Raw genomic sequence first — 18,397 nt, forward strand, 5'->3', positions numbered from 1 at the left:
GATAAATTATTAAAATCAGAGAGTAGAGCAATTTGGCTGTATGTAAAATCAATACATATAAATCAATTGCCTTTCTATTTGCCAGTCACAAACAGTAAAAAATGATATTTAAAAAGATATAATTTATAAAAACCTCAAGAAACACAGAGTACCTAAAGAACAAATCTAATAAAATGTATAAGATCTATACGATCTTGATTGAGAAAGTTATGAAAATTATTTATTTTATTTATTTTTAGAGAGGGGGGAGGAAGGAAAGGAAGGAAGGGAGAGAGGGAAGGAGGGAGGGAGGAAGGAAGGGAGAGGAACTCAGATGTGCCAGGGAAACACTGATCGGCTGTCTCTTCCATGCCCCTAATGGGGGACCTGGCCCGAAACCCTGGCGTATACCCTGACCAGGAATTGAACCAGCCACCTTTTGGGTTGTGGGACAACACCCCACCCCACTGAGCCATTCCAGTCAGGGCAAAAGTTATAAAAATTTATTTAAGACATTTAAAAAGATCCAAATAAATGGAAAGATATGCCATGGTTGTGGATTGGAGGCCTCTATATCCTAAGGATATTGATTCCCCTAAAATAGATGTGCAATTCCTGTCAACATGAACATTTCTTTTCTGGCAGAACTTCACAAGCTGAATAAAAAATGTTCATGGAAGTACAATAGGTCATGAATAGCCAAGGAAAACATTGGAGGACTTGCCTCATCAGATATCAGGGTACTATAACGCTACAGTAATTAATACAGTATTGGCCATACCTGGTGGGGATAAAGGGAAAAGAAATTAGAGCCCAGACATGTATATATGGACTCTTCCTAAATGCAAAAGGTGATATTTCAGATCAATGTGGAGAAGCCAGCTTTTTAATAAATGGTCTTGGGCCAACTGGTTTTCTCTATGGAGAAGAATAAAAACAATTCCCCTACCTTATACTTAGTATCAAAAACAACTCCTGTTGGATCGAAGACCTCAATGTAAAGGGTGAAAATACAACACAGAAGATACTAAAGGACAGAGAATATGTTTGTTATTGGTGTACAGAGAACTTTCCAAAACATAAAAACTTAAAGCAGTAAAGGAAAATACTGATCAATTTGACCCCCTTAAAATTAAGTTAATGTTGATCAAAGGGTACCATAAAAAGAAGGAAACTATAAGCCATGTATTTGTTAAAAACATGTAAACAACGAAGGGCTAATATCTGGATCACATAAAGAATGCCTTTGCACTAATGAGACCAACAACCCAAAAGAACACTGAATAAGAGATTTTAATGGGCACTTCTCAAAAGAAATTCCAACTATCAGCACACAAATGAAAATAGTCAAACCTCAGTTCTCAAAAGTCTTGGTTCTAGAACAACTCAGTTCTCGACCAAGTTGTGCACAGGAAAAATGTTCTCTTAGGCAACAAACAAAGGAGATTTGGTTTCGAACAAATCGCTTCTCAAACAGTTTTTCAGAATGAATTAAGTTCGAGAACTGAGGTTCCACTGTATACCCAATCTCATTACTAATTCAGGAAAATCCAAACCACAGTAACACTATCATATACCTATCCGATGGCCACACCTGTAGAGTGATGATACCCAACTGGAGGATGGGGAGGGATAGGAACACACATGCTTTGCTGGTGGGAATGTAAATTGCTACAAGCACTTTGGAAACCATTTTTACTTTACCTAAGAAAGCTAAACATGTACCAACATTTGTCAGCATTCCATTCCTAGGTACATGGAGAAACTCTTAATGTATAGGAGACACGCACAAGAAATGCATTAATAACACTGCTAATAATTGAACAACAAAAATTGAAACCTGAGAAACCTGGAAATTTCTATCAACAGATGGATAAATTGTTTATTCACTGAACAGAATACTACCAGCAATAAAAGTGAATGAAGTACTAACATACTCACTCACATGGATGAATCTCAACATAATGCTGGACAATAAAAGTGACAGCCAAAGGCAAAGTCTGTTTTTCACAAAATGTTTAAGTTAAATTGGTAAAACACATCAATATGTTTTTAGCAATACCTACAGAAATTGCCACACTATACAGAAAAGCAAGGGAACAGTGAACACAAAAGTCAGAATTCTTTTTGGGAGGAGAATGGAGATGTGATCAGTGAGGAACACACAGAGAATTATAAGGAATTCATGTTCTATTTCTTAGCCTAGCTGTGAGTTCACAGATAATTGTTTTGTTTTTATTCCTTAAACTACACACAAATTTTTTATAATCCTCTGTAAGAATAATAGGTCTCACAATAATAACAATTTTGCCAATGATTGTTGGTCACTTGGGAATTAAGTTTCTATTTATGGTATTCTAAAACTTCTAAATAGGACCTATTTATAATTGCCAAATACCATATGAGATTAATTATAGCAGAAGCTCATGGACTTCATTCTATCTAATAGACTTTGAATGGTAGAACTCCGTCTGTCTCCACACACACACACAAAAGGGAATTTCTTATTGACAGCGAATCAACAGGAAGAATGCGCTAACGCTGAGCCACAGCACACCCTGGATAAGTAATACCATACCCCTCCCACGCCTCCAGCACACATTCGTGCAAGGATGCTGTCCTCTACAGAGGCTCAACACAAAAATGAAGACTTTTTTTGCCTCTTATATAGGAGGCATGATCTCCACATGTTTAATGCTACTTCCTTATTAACCTTTAAAATAAGAAATGGACTATCTTTAGGCAGGGAGAATAATATTCTTCTTTTCACAAAATCAAAACCTGAAGTTCTAAGGGTCTTCCTGTTCCCTAACGGGTGGAGTGCTGCCCCATAATTAGCTATGTTTCGTCACGTCTGGCTGTGTCAGCACAAGTGTATTCAAAACAGAGGGCTTTCTGTAAACAAAAGGGAAATATGGGTTAGTGGGGCTCATTAATTCTGGATGAAAGGATCTGTTCTTTGGAAACAATTCAACCTTCATGGAGTGGATTTTTATTTGTTAGAAGGTAACTCAATTTAAAGAGTAAAGATTTCTCTCATATATATATATATATATATAATTAGTATATAATGTTATATTAATTTCAGGTATGTAAAGATTTAATTTTTTTAATATTCCAATTTACTTTCAGCCTCCACAGATACTTATTTAGAAGATAAGACCCTGTGTTAGAAATTGAAATTTAGTTCTCCTTTTATATAACTCATTTTGGAGGACATAGTTTCACATTTTTACGTTGTCTTTCCTCACCAAATTGGATTTCTTTCCCAACGACAAATGTAATACATTGCTACTTAACACTCAATAAAATAATTCAGAATTTACATTGTACAAGGATACTGGGACTGTCTTTCTACAAAGTCTGCAGTTTTATTTAAAACGAGATTAGCATCAAATCTCGCTCCACTGGGTATGCATCTCCCTGGCGATGGTAATCAACCTAACGATATTTTAATGGTGTACCATTAGGTATCAAGTCCTTAAGGATGGAAATAAAATGTGGGAAATAGCAGCTGCTTGGCCGTCACCAAGAGGGGAGACCAAGGAGACACTTGGTTTAGGTCCGTAATTACAAAGGGGTTCAAATTTAGAATTTGACATCATGATTCAAAGAGAATATGCACAGAGACACACACATTCACACACGCACGCACAGATGTACAACTGCAGGATGGAAAACACATATTTTTTGAGCAACATAAAAACTTTTTCTCCTGTCACCTACATTCATTGCCAGTAGGGAGCTATATGTTAAAATTTACATAAAATTTAAATTAGTCTTCGAGCAACTTTTTGTTAAATACAATTTGTTCAACAGAAACATTTAAGTTACTTCCTTAAAATATGAAAGTGGCCTTTGCTTCTTAATTCCTGAGAGCCCATGCCCAGAAAACCCTCCAGTCTGGTCTCCCCCGGAAACTGTTGTGGTTTTTTTGGACAAGTCATTTAACATATCCAAGACTGTTTCTTCCGGTTGGAAGTAATTCCCTGCAAACCCCATTTGTTTGTGCTGGGAATCAGATAAAATAACGTATTTGAAATTTGTTTGAAAACCCAAAGTTTAGTGATGAGGAGTAACCAGTCCAGCAAAAAAGAGTCCACTGTCATGAGACATTGTAGCCGCTTAAGACACTGGGTTAAATGCCACTACATTTTTTTAATTGAAAAGAGTTAAACTTTTGAATTTTGAAATAATTTCAGACTTGCAAAAATAATGCAGGGAATTCCCATATACCCTTCAATCAGATTTCCCAAATGCTAACATCTTAACTTAATCCCACTTATAATTATCAAGACCAGGAAATGAATGCTCATGTACAGGGTGGGCAAACTTACAGTTATAAGTATGCGAAACCCAGAGTTTATTCTCGTATCATTATTTATTAATTATTGTATTATTTTCCACACAAACAACTGTAAACCAACCTTTGCCCCACCCTGTAGTATCATTACCTAACTTAGAGACCTTATTCAAATTTTTCCAACTGTTCCCTAATGTGCTTTTGCTGGTCCAGGGTCACACAATACATTTGGTGCCTGTCATGTGCCTTCAGTTTCCATTAAACTGTAACAGTTCCTCAGCCTTCCTTTGTCTTTTGGATTTTCAAAGAGTGCTGGGCAGTTGTTGTAAAGAACGGCTCCCATCTAAGTCTGTCGGACTCTCCCTCATGATTAAATTCAAGTTAAGCATGTTTGTCAAGAATTATGCAGACGTGATGCTGTGTCCTTCTTGCCTTCATTTGTATTGTCTCTGGTACATTTTATCACCTCATTAAGATCCTGCTCTTCAAAACTACAAACAGCGCTCAGCTCATGGAATCTACAGAAGAGGAGAGGGAAGATTCATGAACTCCTCCGTAAGGCTGTGGCCTCAAAAGTTGGAAAGCTTTGAGAATCTTCATCCCCAGATCCTAGCCCAATGTCTGACACACAGTATATGTTTAGGGTAATTGAAAGAGGAGTCACATTTCATTTCATTACCCCTGGACATTCAAAAGAGAATCTGAGAAAGGTGTGAAATTGCAAATTCCAGATTCGCCTTCCTGGGCTGCTGGGAAGGGTGAAATTCCCACAGTAAGGAATACGCAATTCCCTACTGTTCCTATTTCACAACTAGTAGGCCTACTTCCCACCATCCCTGCTGGGGGGAAAAGGCACCATGTGACGCAGGATTTGGCAGCCTGATTTAGCTTTCCACAGTGATGAGCAGTAACTGTTCATAGGTTTGTGCTAATGCATTACAGTGGAAACCAAACACTGTTTCTTACCACTCACGTATTACTGTAAGATGTTGTGTCACATAGTAGATGGAAATGAAGAACTGCTGGGAACTTTCAAGAAGTACACCTTCTATGGATAGTACTGTACACAGAGTATAAAAAAGCTATTGCTCGGCAGAGATGAAAATATTCTATTATTTCAGAGTATTTATTAGAATCCTAATCTAGGTAGAGGATATATTTTAAAAGGTTACAATTTGGTACTTATTCTCAAGAAGTTTATACTCCTGTACATGTTTAATCACAGATAGGTACATAGACATATAAACCAAACTTAGAATGAACTTAGACCTAGATGGAGGTAACAAGTTTACGCTGCAAGAGCACAGAGGAAAGGGCACTTAATTCTGTTTTGGGAGAGAGAATTACACTTATAAGCTTTTTTATTTTTTGGATGAGTATTTCAGGCTAAGAGACAGCTGTGAACAGGAGTCAAAACAAATGCACTTAGTAAAACCCTATGCCAACATTAAAAAACGAGGTCCAGTTGTAAAATCAATGAATACATATCAGTCAGGTGTTAGAAAGTGCACCTCCTGCTAAAGAATCTGATCTTGGAAAATAGACTTTTTCCAAAAAACTTTTGCCCTCTCATATATGTATAGCATACAACTCTTCAAACCTTGTTTGGCAACCATAACATCCCACACTTTCCTCCTAAATTCTTCTCTCTCCAAAACCAAACCATGTGATTCTTCCAAACGTTACCCATGCAATGCCTTGTCACTGCCTGGTCGTTCTATTTGGCTCCACTTCTAAATGAAAGAATTCCTTTGCTGTGCAGTGTGATTGCAATACAACACCTGGGAGTTGTCTAGCCCACAGAGAGGAGAGCAGAACTTACTCATAATGTTTTGATTATAATTTCATTACCTATAAGACTGTATCAGCTTTTGTTTCACACATTGGGCCTTTACACTATTGATTCATTCATTGATATAATTTTTAACTCTAACTGACATCAGAGATGGTCTCATATAACTCCCTCTTTTTCCCAGACGGAAACAGAGTTCCATGGTTGATGAAGTTCCTACCCTTTATCATAATGGAGGAGGAACCACTGTGGCAGCCTCCGGCCTCCCAAATAGGGCCCTTCTCCAGTAAACCCAAGCTCGTCTTGTCTTTAGGCTGTTGTTGTTAAGCTGTATCTTTACCGTTTGATATATCTGCATTATTTTTATACTTAGGTACTTGGCCCTTCTTTGCTGTTAAGTTTAATCTTCTTCCATATCATCCTATCAGCATCTTCTTGCATTCACATTATATCTAACAGATGGACTAAGCTTCCTCAAAATATGCCATCTGCAAAAATGACCAGCACAACATTTACATTTTCAAACCAAATGGCTGGCTGGCATGTTGAACAAAAAAAGCCAAAGTGAGAACAGCAGGGAATTTACTCATTGTGACCAAATACTGTGTAGGCAAAGTGAGAGGAAAGCAAAAGGTCGACACAAGGGGTGAGACAGGAATGGTAAGAATGGACTCAGACACTCGGCGCACAGGAAATCTAAACCTGTTTGGGCTGGAGAAGATAGTAAGACTGTGGGCAAGGCAAGGGTGTCAGAGAACCTCAGGGATCAAATTGTTCTCACTGTAGCCAGACTATGGGGTATGTGGTTTAAAACCAGCCAGAAGGGATCTGGTTACCTGTATGACACATTCTTCCTGCAAAGTAAGGAGGGGCCAGGTATTTCCCAGGCCTACTCCGTGCAAAGTCATATCTATCTCAGAATACGTATGAGGTGAGATGAGGATTTGCTTGTATCATTCCAACAGGACTCTGTACTAACGATGGCCTTAAAATGAGGAGGTTCTCAGAACTCTTGTACAGTCTGTATTAAGGCTCTCCACATCTGCTCTTATAGGTAATGAAATTATAATCAAAACATTATGAGTAAGTTCTGCTCTCCTCTCTGTGGGCTAGACAACTCCCAGGTGTTGTATTGCAATCACACTGCACAGCAAAGGAATTCTTTCATTTAGAAGTGGAGCCAAATAGAACGACCAGGCAGTGACAAGGCATTGCATGGGTAACGTTTGGAAGAATCACATGGTTTGGTTTTGGAGAGAGAAGAATTTAGGAGATGGCATATCGAGGGCATAGCACCCGGAGTGCAACAAAACCCAATGGTATGGGTGTCAATGGGAGAAGCTGTGACCTCGAAACTTTAGAATGAACGCAAACACCAGTTCCAGCTCTCCCAGCACAACTGGGTAGAACAGACGTGGTAGGAAAAGAATCAGGCTATTCCCCCAGTGGGATAGTCGCCTGGTGAGTAGAACATGTGGGCTGTGGCCCTGTGCTGCCCTGCACCTCACTGCAGCAGTGCGCACTCTTTAAGCTGCTATGAAGCAGACACTGGGCTAAGAGGGCAGGAATACAATGTTGATGAAGAGACTGCTCCTTCACCAAACTTACCATCGAACGGATCCCCCTGTGGATCCTAGAGTTCTACCAGGGAGGAACCAAAGGCCCGAGTGCTGCTGGCAGTGCTGTGAGATGGAGGGGAAACGGGTTCATTCACACATATACGTGAATCAAACCTAGTACATAATACTGAGGACTGAGGTGTTAAACTTCTGTGGCCCACTCACTGCCTCTGAGTGCAAACCATCAGTTTTAAAGGTGATATTCCTGTGGGCTACAGCAGTTCCTACGTTCATCCATGTGTTCTCACCTTTCTTCTCATCTGACGAAGCAGGAAGATTTTCTTGGCTGATTTCTTATTTCTTATTGATTCAGATATAATTAAGTATTGCCTTTTTAGTATGATATCTTTTTAGATCTGTGGGGGGGACTAGTTTTGCTTTTCAAGATAAAAATTCCTATAATATACTTGGAGAAAATCCTAAAAAAAGATCTGGTTTTTATGGATGCCACTGGAGAAGGTAACCCTTCCACTAGCAATTAAGAAGCAAGGGGGTGGGGGCACCTTTTGGGGGAGGGAGTTTCAGTATTGCTCTGATACAATGAGGAAAGCTGTAAACATAATGTGCCTACATTTTAGTAAGACATGTTTTCAAAGTTGGAGAGTGGTGAGTCATTTTAAGCTTCCAGTATAGCCTTGAGGAAAAAATGAAGAAGGATGAGAAGAGATTTTAGTCAGGAATACCAGTTAGGAAGCCAACCACCGCGAGGAACCAGAATGATCAGGAAGGACGGTGACAACCACAGGGGCTATGTCAAAGCTATGGGAGAGACCAAGCTGCTGCTGCTGGGGCCCAACCCCCCTCCCCCACCACTGCCACCCATAAAACAATCTTTTACTGAGTCCTTACAGGCCATACAGTGTACCCTTTACATACCTCACTGTGGACAGTCCTCACGACGATCCACAGGCGGTGGTTTAGCATATGAGGAAACGGGCTCAGAGAAATGCAGCAACTTGCCATGATGGTCTTTTTGCTGAGCTCAGCTACAGTCCTCAGTTACTCAGCCAAACACTAATCTGAGTATTTTGTGGATGTGATTAAAGTCCATAATCAGTTGACATTAATAAGGGTTTTACCTGGATAATATCCTAGGTAGCCTGGGTGGGCCTGACTTAATCAGTTGAAAGGCCTTAAGAGCAGAGCAGAGGCTTCCCTAAAGAACAAACTCTGACCTGGCTGGTGTGGCCCAGTGGATTGAGCACCAGCCTGAGACGTGAAAGGTCACCGGTTCAATTCCCAGTCAGTACACATGCCTGGGTTGTGGGCCAGGTACCCAGTTAGGGGGTATATGAGACAACTGGTGGATGTTTCTCTCATACACTGATGTTTTTCTCCCTCCTATTCTCCCTCCCTTGCCCTCTCTCTAAAAAGGAATAAATCAATAAAATGTAAAACTCTGCTGCATCCTTTGCCCAAGAGCGCTAGCCTGTGTGCCTGAATGCCTGATGGTCTGCCCTGCACACACCAGTCCTGCCGAGCCCGTGCCCACACTTCCACACTTGCATAAGCCAGGTCCTCGCAATAAGCCTCTTAAACTACACATCTTCTCCTGGCTCTGCTCCTTCAGCTGACCTCTGACTGACAGACATGCCAAAGATCACACAATTATTAGGTGAAAGAGCTCAGAGTCTCGTAAAGGCAAAAGTAGGCCAGTATTCCACACTTCCTCACCACAGAAGTTCAACTGTAGTTGCCAGCACTTCACAGAAATGGCACACAGCCAAATGTCCAGCAGACATTAAGGAAAGACTGAAAGCATACAATCTGTGGAGGCCAGTCTGCCTGGGTTCAAACCCTGGTTCTGCTACTTACTATGCACCCTTTACCTTGGGCATCTTTAAATTCTCTGTCTCACTTTTCTCACCTGAAGTGTGAAATAATATAGCACCTACCTGATAGAGTTGCTGAGGATTAGACACCTAGCTCACAGTAAATACTCAGTGAAGGTTAGGATTAGTAACTGTTTAGCAGAACCAAAGGGTGAGAACCATCCATGCTGAGCTTGTGCAATGGGGCAGAGAGGAGGCAGAAACACTCACGATGACTACAAGGAAGTCAGAGTCATGGGAAGGCAGTGGTGACGCAGAACGAGATCAGGGTGATGGAAGAACTGAAGAATGCCTCCCTGGCCACAACTGTTCCACGGAAGGCCAACCACCTAATCCAGGCATCACAGCCTAATCCAGGGATGGGCAGAAGCAAGACACAGCAGTTCATCCGAATTTCAGTTCCACAATGAAACAGAAAAGTCCCTAACTTGTTCTGGGCCTGATTGATCCTCATTCACAAAAAGAATGCAGGGTTTAGTGTTTTCAACATCAGCAGGCTTTTCCAAAAGGCACAAAAATGCATTTGCATTTGGATGGTCTACACCCACATCATGTTACACAAAGAACAATATGATTCTTGCCGGTTATGAGTAAATGGAAGCCACGATGTAGGCAAACACCATGATTAACATTAGTCAGACATGACTGGATATGACAGATCTGACACAGAACCTACAAAAGATACAATGGTTTCTAACATCTGAGGTATCAGCAAAATGAGACACCTTTGTTTAACTTTGAGGGAAAAAATTCATCAGTATTCAGAAAAATGTGTGGATCTTTTCACTGAACAGCAATTATTCTGGATAGAAAACACTTTTAAAAGCAGGGTGGGGGAGCACATCGACACTGCACAGGTAAATGTTGAATTCCTAGAAATAGAAACACATGTGAATTTTGAAAGTAATCAAACCCGAAGTGCCTTTAATCCTGCCCAGGCATAACATGCTATAGTTATAATAATGATCAGAATCCAAAGCTGCTTTTAAACTCTTCCTGACAAATAGCTAATAAAAATTATTTTGAAACCTCTTGATAAATAATTTGTCCTAGAAGCCTTCTAAAATGTGAGGTGTGAATTTCACCATCCCTCTAAGGAAAGGTCAGGCTGCTTTCCTTATGACCACGTGCCCCAAACTAGGTAGCTATAATTATTATTGAATGAAAAACTGATAGGCCACAAGTGCTTTGGTGAACTCAAGTTCAAAGCTAAAGAAAAGGAGAATTGTCCTCAAGAAGCCACTAGCACCAGGACGCATGGAAAATTGGGTTTGGTGTCTCTTTTCTAGGCCAGTGTTGTTGCCTGGGTGACTCATCACGGAAGAGATGGCTTAGCTAGAAATCAATCGTATCTGTCTCTATGGTGGTGGAGGCACAGCCTGCCTCTGGGTACCACATAACCCGGAGAGGAAACCCAATTCTCCAATGGGCAAGCTGAAAAGAGAAGTAAAAGTAGAGCTGGAGATTGTGTTCAATATTCCAGTCAAATTTATCTATAATCTTTGGCAAAAGAATCATTAATCTTCACAATCTTATACTCATTTAAACATCTATTGATAGCTACTCTATAAAGTATTCAATTTCAATTCTATTGCATACTGATCTATCCTTTATAATCTGCATTTCTTTAAACTATACATGGCTTTGGTCCTATCTAGGCTTAACTATAATTTTATATTCTCCTCTTCCAAGAAAAAAAAAGATGAAGAGGTATATTGATGTGTATGAAGCTTCTGCTTTTAAGTAACTTCTAAGCTGGAGGTCCTCTGTATTGGAATTAAAATACGAAGGGCATATTCTGATGTTGCCACACACAGGTGTATCCACGGTGCTCTTTTCACATTAGGGCACTGGATGCCTTTTGCTTACTGCACCATCACTAGAGGGTGGTATTGGAAGTCAAGGCTGAGAGTATTTTTCAGCTTTGCCCCACAGAGCTGCAGGTGAGGGTCTGAGAGCACACCGGGGGCACATGTCCACCCTGGAGGTTGTTACATCAGTGACAAGGAGAGAGGAACAACACAGGTCATCGTGTTGAATAGATGTTGGAAGTCCAGGTGCTCCCTCCCCAACAGGCTGTAATGGGAATAAATGACATAGTACTTGTGGTGCTCATCAGAAAAAAGAGTGTGAAATAGATTTGAAGATATAAGCGGTGACTTTTTCAGGGAAGAAAGGAGGATGAAAGAGAGAAGGAACTGGCCCAGATTGACTTGAAGAGTAGGCTAAGATTTAATATACAATCAATCACCTGGCAGGAACCCAGACCTCTACTTTTTTTCTTTCTGATCAGAAATAACGCACAACTAGCCTTTCAAGGTGATGTAAAAGCTCTGTTGCTGACCAAAGACCAAAAAAGAAGATGCATGCATCTTTCCTCTCCCGGGCAGACAAAACCCCCGGCCTGTAACTCAGGCCACTGCGTCAAACGTCCCACTGCATCGCCGCAGCGCTGACAATGCAACTCCCGTGGGCAATTCTTCCTTCTCCACTCTTGCTATCCGGAGCCAAAACAAGGCTTATATGGGTTCTTCCGAGCACACCACTGATGGTTTTCCAAGTCCATGCTCAATCTCTGCCCTGAAAGACCCCCTCTTCGCTGCCTCCCCAAGCAGATTGGCTATCCATCCACCAATGCTGAAGTCGGCACCTTCTCTGAAACCCTCCCCTGAGCCCCTCTCTCACTGGGGTGGCTCCAAGCAGGTCACTCCCAGAAGTTAAAGTAGAGGTCTTGCTACGTTCTATCTTGTAATACAAACACTTTGCCTGCTTTTCACCCAGCCTAATGCATTTTATAAGCTCTTTAACGCTTTTCTTGCTTTATCCATTTCTCCATCTCTGTTTGTCTAGTATAGCAGTAAGGAGGCATTTAATGGATAATTTATGAATGAACCAGCCCTGCCCACACCTCAAACCATCAGTCATTTAAAATCAACAAACCTTTATTAGGAGTTTAATAGATGCAAGGAGCTGGAGATTGTAAAGATGCGTAAGAACATAAGGAAACATGCAACACAAGGGTGGAGCTAAGAAACCTACCTAAATAACTTGTGGCAAGCAAGCACAGGTGTTATATATAATTGATACACATACACATGTGTGTGCAAATGGGAGGGGAGAATTATTTCCATGGCTGGGAGAAACTCTGGGAAACTTTCATAGATGGGGGGAAAAATCATTCGCTGAAGATCAGATTTCACTAAATACTTTGTTATCATCTCATTTAATTCCCACTTAACCCTCCAAGTTAGGTATTTTTTACTCCCATTTTGTAGATAAGGAAACTGGGGCTCAGAGAAGATAAATAATTTGACCAAGGTCATATACCTAGTGAATAATCAAGTTGGCAATCACACTCCCAGTAGTCTGCTGCCAAAGCTCAGGTTGTTGTTCCTACACAAGATCTCCTCCTCGCCCTCCGCCCGCAGATAAAAACACGGTGATGACATCTGAGCTCAGCCCTCATGATTACAGCAGATTCTGCGGCCCATCTGCAGGGAGGGAGGGCAGAAGCATTCCAGGTGTAGCCAACAGCCTGGAGATGGGAAAGTTTCAACCAAGTGGGGGAAGGCGGGTTGCCACATTTTACACAACTGAGTACTGGCCGCATAAAGTGGAGAGGTCTGGAGAGAGAAAGCCAGTGAGTGAGTCTCCACTTTCCCTGTGATATGCTTGGAACATATGGTAAAGTGCATTTCTTAAACTACTTAAAAATGATTATAAGTAGAACATTTTGAAGGTATTTGAAAGTACTGTTTTATGACAATAATTTTCACCCTCAATTACAAATATCCAATAATGCAAACTATTTTAGCAGAAGGCTGACTTTCTCCACATTTCCAATTCCTCCAGCCGCCTCTGTTTTTCTCTCTCTGTAAAAATGCTATCTGGAGATTTAAACCATAAGATTAAAGACTAGAGAAAACTAAATACCATTAACTTAGATGAATGACAAATGTCCTATCGTGCCAACTGACACTTAAGTATTTTTAAATGAGTATTTTTAAGTATTTTAAATTTTCAATATTATATAACTGAACTGATTTAAATATTTTAAGAAGTTTAATAATATTTCAAGTTTAAAATTTGGGGGTGAGGTATGGCACCCAGTGGGTATGGTGCCCAGGGGAACACTTTGTAAAGTACATGACTCTCTAAACACTATGCTGCACACCTGCAACTAAAATATTGAATGTAAACTATAATTGGAAAAAAACTGAGGGAGGGATAAATAAAATATTACAGCCTAAAGCGATATAAATACTAATGTGTCAGGGACCAGTAAATGTGCCCTCACCCAAATAAGAGAAGACGGAAGGGTAGGTGGGGCATGCATAGCTACATGTTTAATAAATTATTTATCAATAAATACCCAGAAATGCTAGTTGCTACTACAGAAAAAACCTTTCCCTGTGGTCCAGGCTGCACTAAGAGGGTTTTTTGGTTTTGTTTAATTTATTTATTTTTAGAGAGGGAGGAAGGAAGGGAGAAAGAGAGGGAGAGAAACATCAATGTGTTGGTGCCTCTTGCACGCTCCCACCAGGGACCTGGCCCACAACCCAGGCATGTTCCCTGACTGGGAATCAAACCAGCAACCCTTTGGTTCACAGGCCAGCACTCAAGCCACTGAGCCACACTAGCTGGGCTGTATTAAGAGTTTAAATTGTACATTCTTCTAAGTTCTCACAGCCTCCAACCACTGGGAAGGAAGGCTGCTCCAGGCAAGGCAAGGAGTGCAGAAGGGCTGGGATTTTTAGGAGAGCCACACCAGCTGTCAGACTTACAATACAAACACCAGGACATAAAATCACTGCCTCCCAGATGTCTCATGTACCCTTGTCTCTTGTAGGGCACCCACCTGGCTCACCGAGTCCCTGGTAATGCTGATGACAGAGCAAATGCTGACTAATGACCCAGATCCTGAAGGTCTCCAACTAAAAGGAACAGCTGAAATGAGGGCTACTGAAACTAAATGTTATGACCTGATTTATGATTTCCTGAACATCACGTAAACAAAGGAGAGATTGCGAAAGGACACTATAATCATTATTTGCAGCACCGAAAGGGATCTTGCTTTTTAGAACCAAGGAGTCTTTGCACAAGGGAAAAAGTAAAGTGCAATCACTGTACTAACTATACTAATATTCCAGCTTGCCCTACATGTTTTTAAACATTCAATTTGAATTTTTTCATGGAGTCAAACTTTGATGGGGGGAGGGCAGTCCCTCCTTCTTTCACCTCTCCCCCCAACCATCTCCCCACCCCTCTCTTCCCCCAGTGCTCCTTGTCTTTGGCTCTCAAATTCCTGCCCCTCCCCTCTGCCCTCTCCCCTTCCCTCATCTCTTCCCCTCCATTCTCTCTGGCTCTTCACTCCTTTCTCCCCATCTACTACCCCACTCTCTCCTCCTCTCTCTTTACTCCACCCTTTTCTCCTCAACCCTTCTCCTCCCCCTTCTCTCTTATCCTCTCTCTTTCCTCCCCCTGAAAGATGTGAAAAGCAATTTTAGTCCATCCTGGTTTATCTTGAGTAATGCAAGCCTGGCCTCAACTTTGCCTAAGGATCCAGGCCAGGAACAGTAGCTTACGCAAAGCTGACTGGAACACGACTTTCAATTCCTGACTCACATAACTGAATTTAAGCCACAATAATGGCAGAATAACATCTCAAAAGAGGTGAGTCTGAAAACATCCCAGTGAGAACATGGGATGGAAAGGAAAGGATAGAAAGATGCCCTACAGGTGCATCAACCCAAGACCATCTCAGTCTGGAAAATGGGCTGCTCCCCCAAGGTTGCCCTCTCCAGAACTCCAAGGATTCTGGAGCCATTTATCAGGAGGATGCCCAGTCACGTGGCAGCTGCCTTAATCTTGGAGTTTACCATCAGCCTGTCAGAAAGCGTGAGCAGGCAGTTATGTTGGGCACCAGCTGATTTTGGATGGCCAACCTTAAAAGCCATTAGTGTGACCATCCCATGGGAGTGATTTTTTCCCCCAGTGCCAGTTTTTATTTTGATGGGAGTCTTAATGTCAAATTGCCTAGGAAAAAGGAATCTGCAGGTATTTTGTGTAAGAAAAACATGATCCTGGAGTCTGATAACAGACCAGTTTTTTTTTTGTTGTTGTTGTTTTTCTTCCTCTCCAGGGATAGGGGAACTTGCAACTTGTGTTCACCCTCTTTAGATAAAGGGTATCTGGGAGTGAGCACTGGCACCAGCCCATGAGACAGGACAGAAAGGAAGGCAGCATAGACAGAAGCCACAGACTTTGACTCCAGTTTTGACACTTTCTGGCCGTGAAGCTCTGGGCCAGCCTTGGCTGTCTCCCCTCATCCGTGAAATGGAGATGCTGTCCATGTAGGTGACTACATCGTGGGGCTGGTATGAGACTGAGGAAGGTGTCCCTTATGGTATATGATAGGACCCCAATAAATGCTGGCCCTCCCAGCCCCCACTGAAACTTTGCTACTTTTACCTAGGAAGAATTAATTTTGATCATTCCCAAGCTCATATTTGGTATTCAGATAAACAGCGACCAATTACTTGTCCAAAAACTTGTCTAAGTCCATAAAACTTACCTGGTGAAAGCCACTTTTTGAATTAGTGGGTGCATTTTCACGTTTCTTATTTTCAGTAAAGCCCAAATAGTTTTTCAATTTATTTAATTTTAACTTATGTGGGACACTTTTGTAATGGACTAGATAAGATTCATTAATTCCACAAAGCAAATGGGAGCTGTAAATATATATTAAGCTATATTAAGCTAATGTCTATGGAGCACTATTTTCCAAATATTGGGTTAAGCATTTTATATGTATTTAAATGCATTTCTATCTCATTTAAACATAACAATTCTGTAAGACAGATACTATAATTATCCCCATTTTAAAGATGAAGAAACTAAGGTGAGGGGTAAATGCCCCTGGTGACATAGTAAAGGGCCAAGAACAGGGAGGGAGCCCCCTCTTAACACTACACAAACTGCATTCTCTTTTCAAAACAGTGCTGACTCACATCTTTATATCCTTCAGAAAGACTTCAAATATTCAAATGAAAGAATGTTGGCAATCTCCCCATGTTCTAAACTCCCAACTGAATTAGATTTTCAAAAACACTTCTTCTCCTTGCTGTATTTGAGAGAAGAATCTGAACTCATCAGCATAGTCCACAAGGAAAACGGAGATTTAACCACCTGCTTCCCTGAACTTTTCTCTGCCGGTTCTCCTTAGTTATTTCTGTGTTTTTCTCCTGCCTCCCATTTGTCTTAAATAGCAGATATTTATGATCACCACATATTTGTGAATAGTCCCGCAGAAGAGACCAGATAACGTTGCTAGTAAATAAGTAGGGAGAGAAAAAAGACAGAGCAACGGTACCAACTCAATTCACGAAAACCACAAAAGAACACATAAAACAAAACAAATTCCACTGAAGGCTTTCCTACAGCTGTAATGGTAGCAGGTAAGAGCCACCTCTCCCTTATGTAGGGCCATGTGGGAAACCTGGTGACCCCGCTTGCACGTGCTAACCTGCCCACCTGCCCGTCCCCAAAGGGAGCAGTTTTTGAAGCGGGAGAATGGAAGTGAGTATTTCCAGTTCAGAGTGGATGGGCTCGCAGAACCCGAGCTCCTTCAACCGCTAATGCCAACTGGTCTATACAAAAGAAAGACGAAATCTAACAAGCCCACGCAGCAGCCCATGCTGACGGTGAGGTGGGCGCCCCGCGGCTGGCGGGTAGCAGCTGCTCGCCCTCACAGGGATGGTCCCTCGCTAACTCACCCTTGCAGTCCGACCCGGTTGCGGACCGATGGAAACTCCCAACGATCTCGCGGGCGTCACTCTCCACCTCCCGCTCCTGGGAGGACACACAAGGCACCGCGCTGCATCTGTGCCCCAGGGGACAACCCTGGCACGGGAGTCGACAGGAGGTGATGCGTGGCCAGAGGAGAGCTCCCAGCCGTGTGTGCCCACCTGGTGGCGCCCCTCCGGCTGTTCAGCCCCCAGCCGGGCTGCGGCGCCCCCTGCGCCTCAGACACCACGCCCCTACCTGGGGACACCGGCCCCCAACCTCACCTCTCGCTGTATCCTCCTGTTCCGCCGCCATCGCAGGAGCCGCTGGGCCTGCGGAGCAGCCCCAGGGCTGGCAGCATGGAGCGCCCGGAGCCCACCCTGCGCCGGCACAGGTGGCGATCCCAGGCGCGGGCTCCCGCACCCGCGGTGTTCGGCCAGGCGCCACGGCAGCCGCCACTGCAGCCCTGGGCGCAAAGCCAGCCTCGACTCACCACCTCCGTCTGGCCGGGTATCCGGAGCTTGCGGACTGGGCCTCGCTGGCCAGCGGGTCTGGGCGTCGCGGGGCTTGGGCTGGAGAAGGAGACCCGGCGCAGGGCGGAGTCACCGCAGGTACCGCCCAGCCGACCCCAGGGCTGGAGGCAAAGTGTGGCCAGGCTGGTGAGGTAGCGCCTTGAGTCATTCTGGAAACCGGCCTATTTAAAACAGGTCTCCACGATCGCTTTAAGACGCTTTAAGACTCGTTGTCTGAGTGCTCCCAACGTTTGGAGTTGTTTCCCTTGGGGAAAATGGCAAAGGATGAATGGAGACCGTCGCGTGAGGAGGAGGGGATGGGGGGAGGGGTGGGTAAGGGGTGAGCTGTCCCTGGCTCTTTGCTACCTAGAGAAGAAGGGCTTAACTGCAGAGATGAGGCTGTAATGACCGAGGAAGCTGTTTGTGAATCTGAAACGGCTGGGTAGATTCAGAAGCAAGGTCCCTTGGGGATCCCTCTGACAGCCCTTCATCCCGTGTGGAAAATGCTGGTTCGCTCCTTGCCCACTGGTGCCTGAACGGGTTCCTTGGTTACAGTTTGCCTAGTAGAAATCATG

General features: G+C 42.7%; 1 protein-coding gene across 2 annotated transcripts in view; it reads right to left on the minus strand.

Moving 5' to 3' along the window:
• ARNTL2 (aryl hydrocarbon receptor nuclear translocator like 2) overlaps positions 1 to 17,867 on the minus strand; it is a 55,969-nt gene extending 38,102 nt beyond the window's left edge. For both annotated transcript variants that reach the window (XM_045830010.1, XM_045830009.1), the window contains exon 1: positions 17,595 to 17,867. In XM_045830010.1, coding sequence (XP_045685966.1) covers positions 17,595 to 17,625 — 31 coding nt within the window. In that variant the 5' untranslated portion in view covers positions 17,626 to 17,867. The remainder of the gene's footprint in view (positions 1 to 17,594) is intronic.
• Between the last annotated feature and the right edge of the window lie 530 nt (positions 17,868 to 18,397).

This window comes from Phyllostomus hastatus, unplaced genomic scaffold (assembly GCF_019186645.2).
Source record: "Phyllostomus hastatus isolate PE091 unplaced genomic scaffold, TTU_PhHast_1.1 phas_scaffold_93, whole genome shotgun sequence".
Classification (NCBI taxonomy): domain Eukaryota; kingdom Metazoa; phylum Chordata; class Mammalia; order Chiroptera; family Phyllostomidae; genus Phyllostomus; species Phyllostomus hastatus.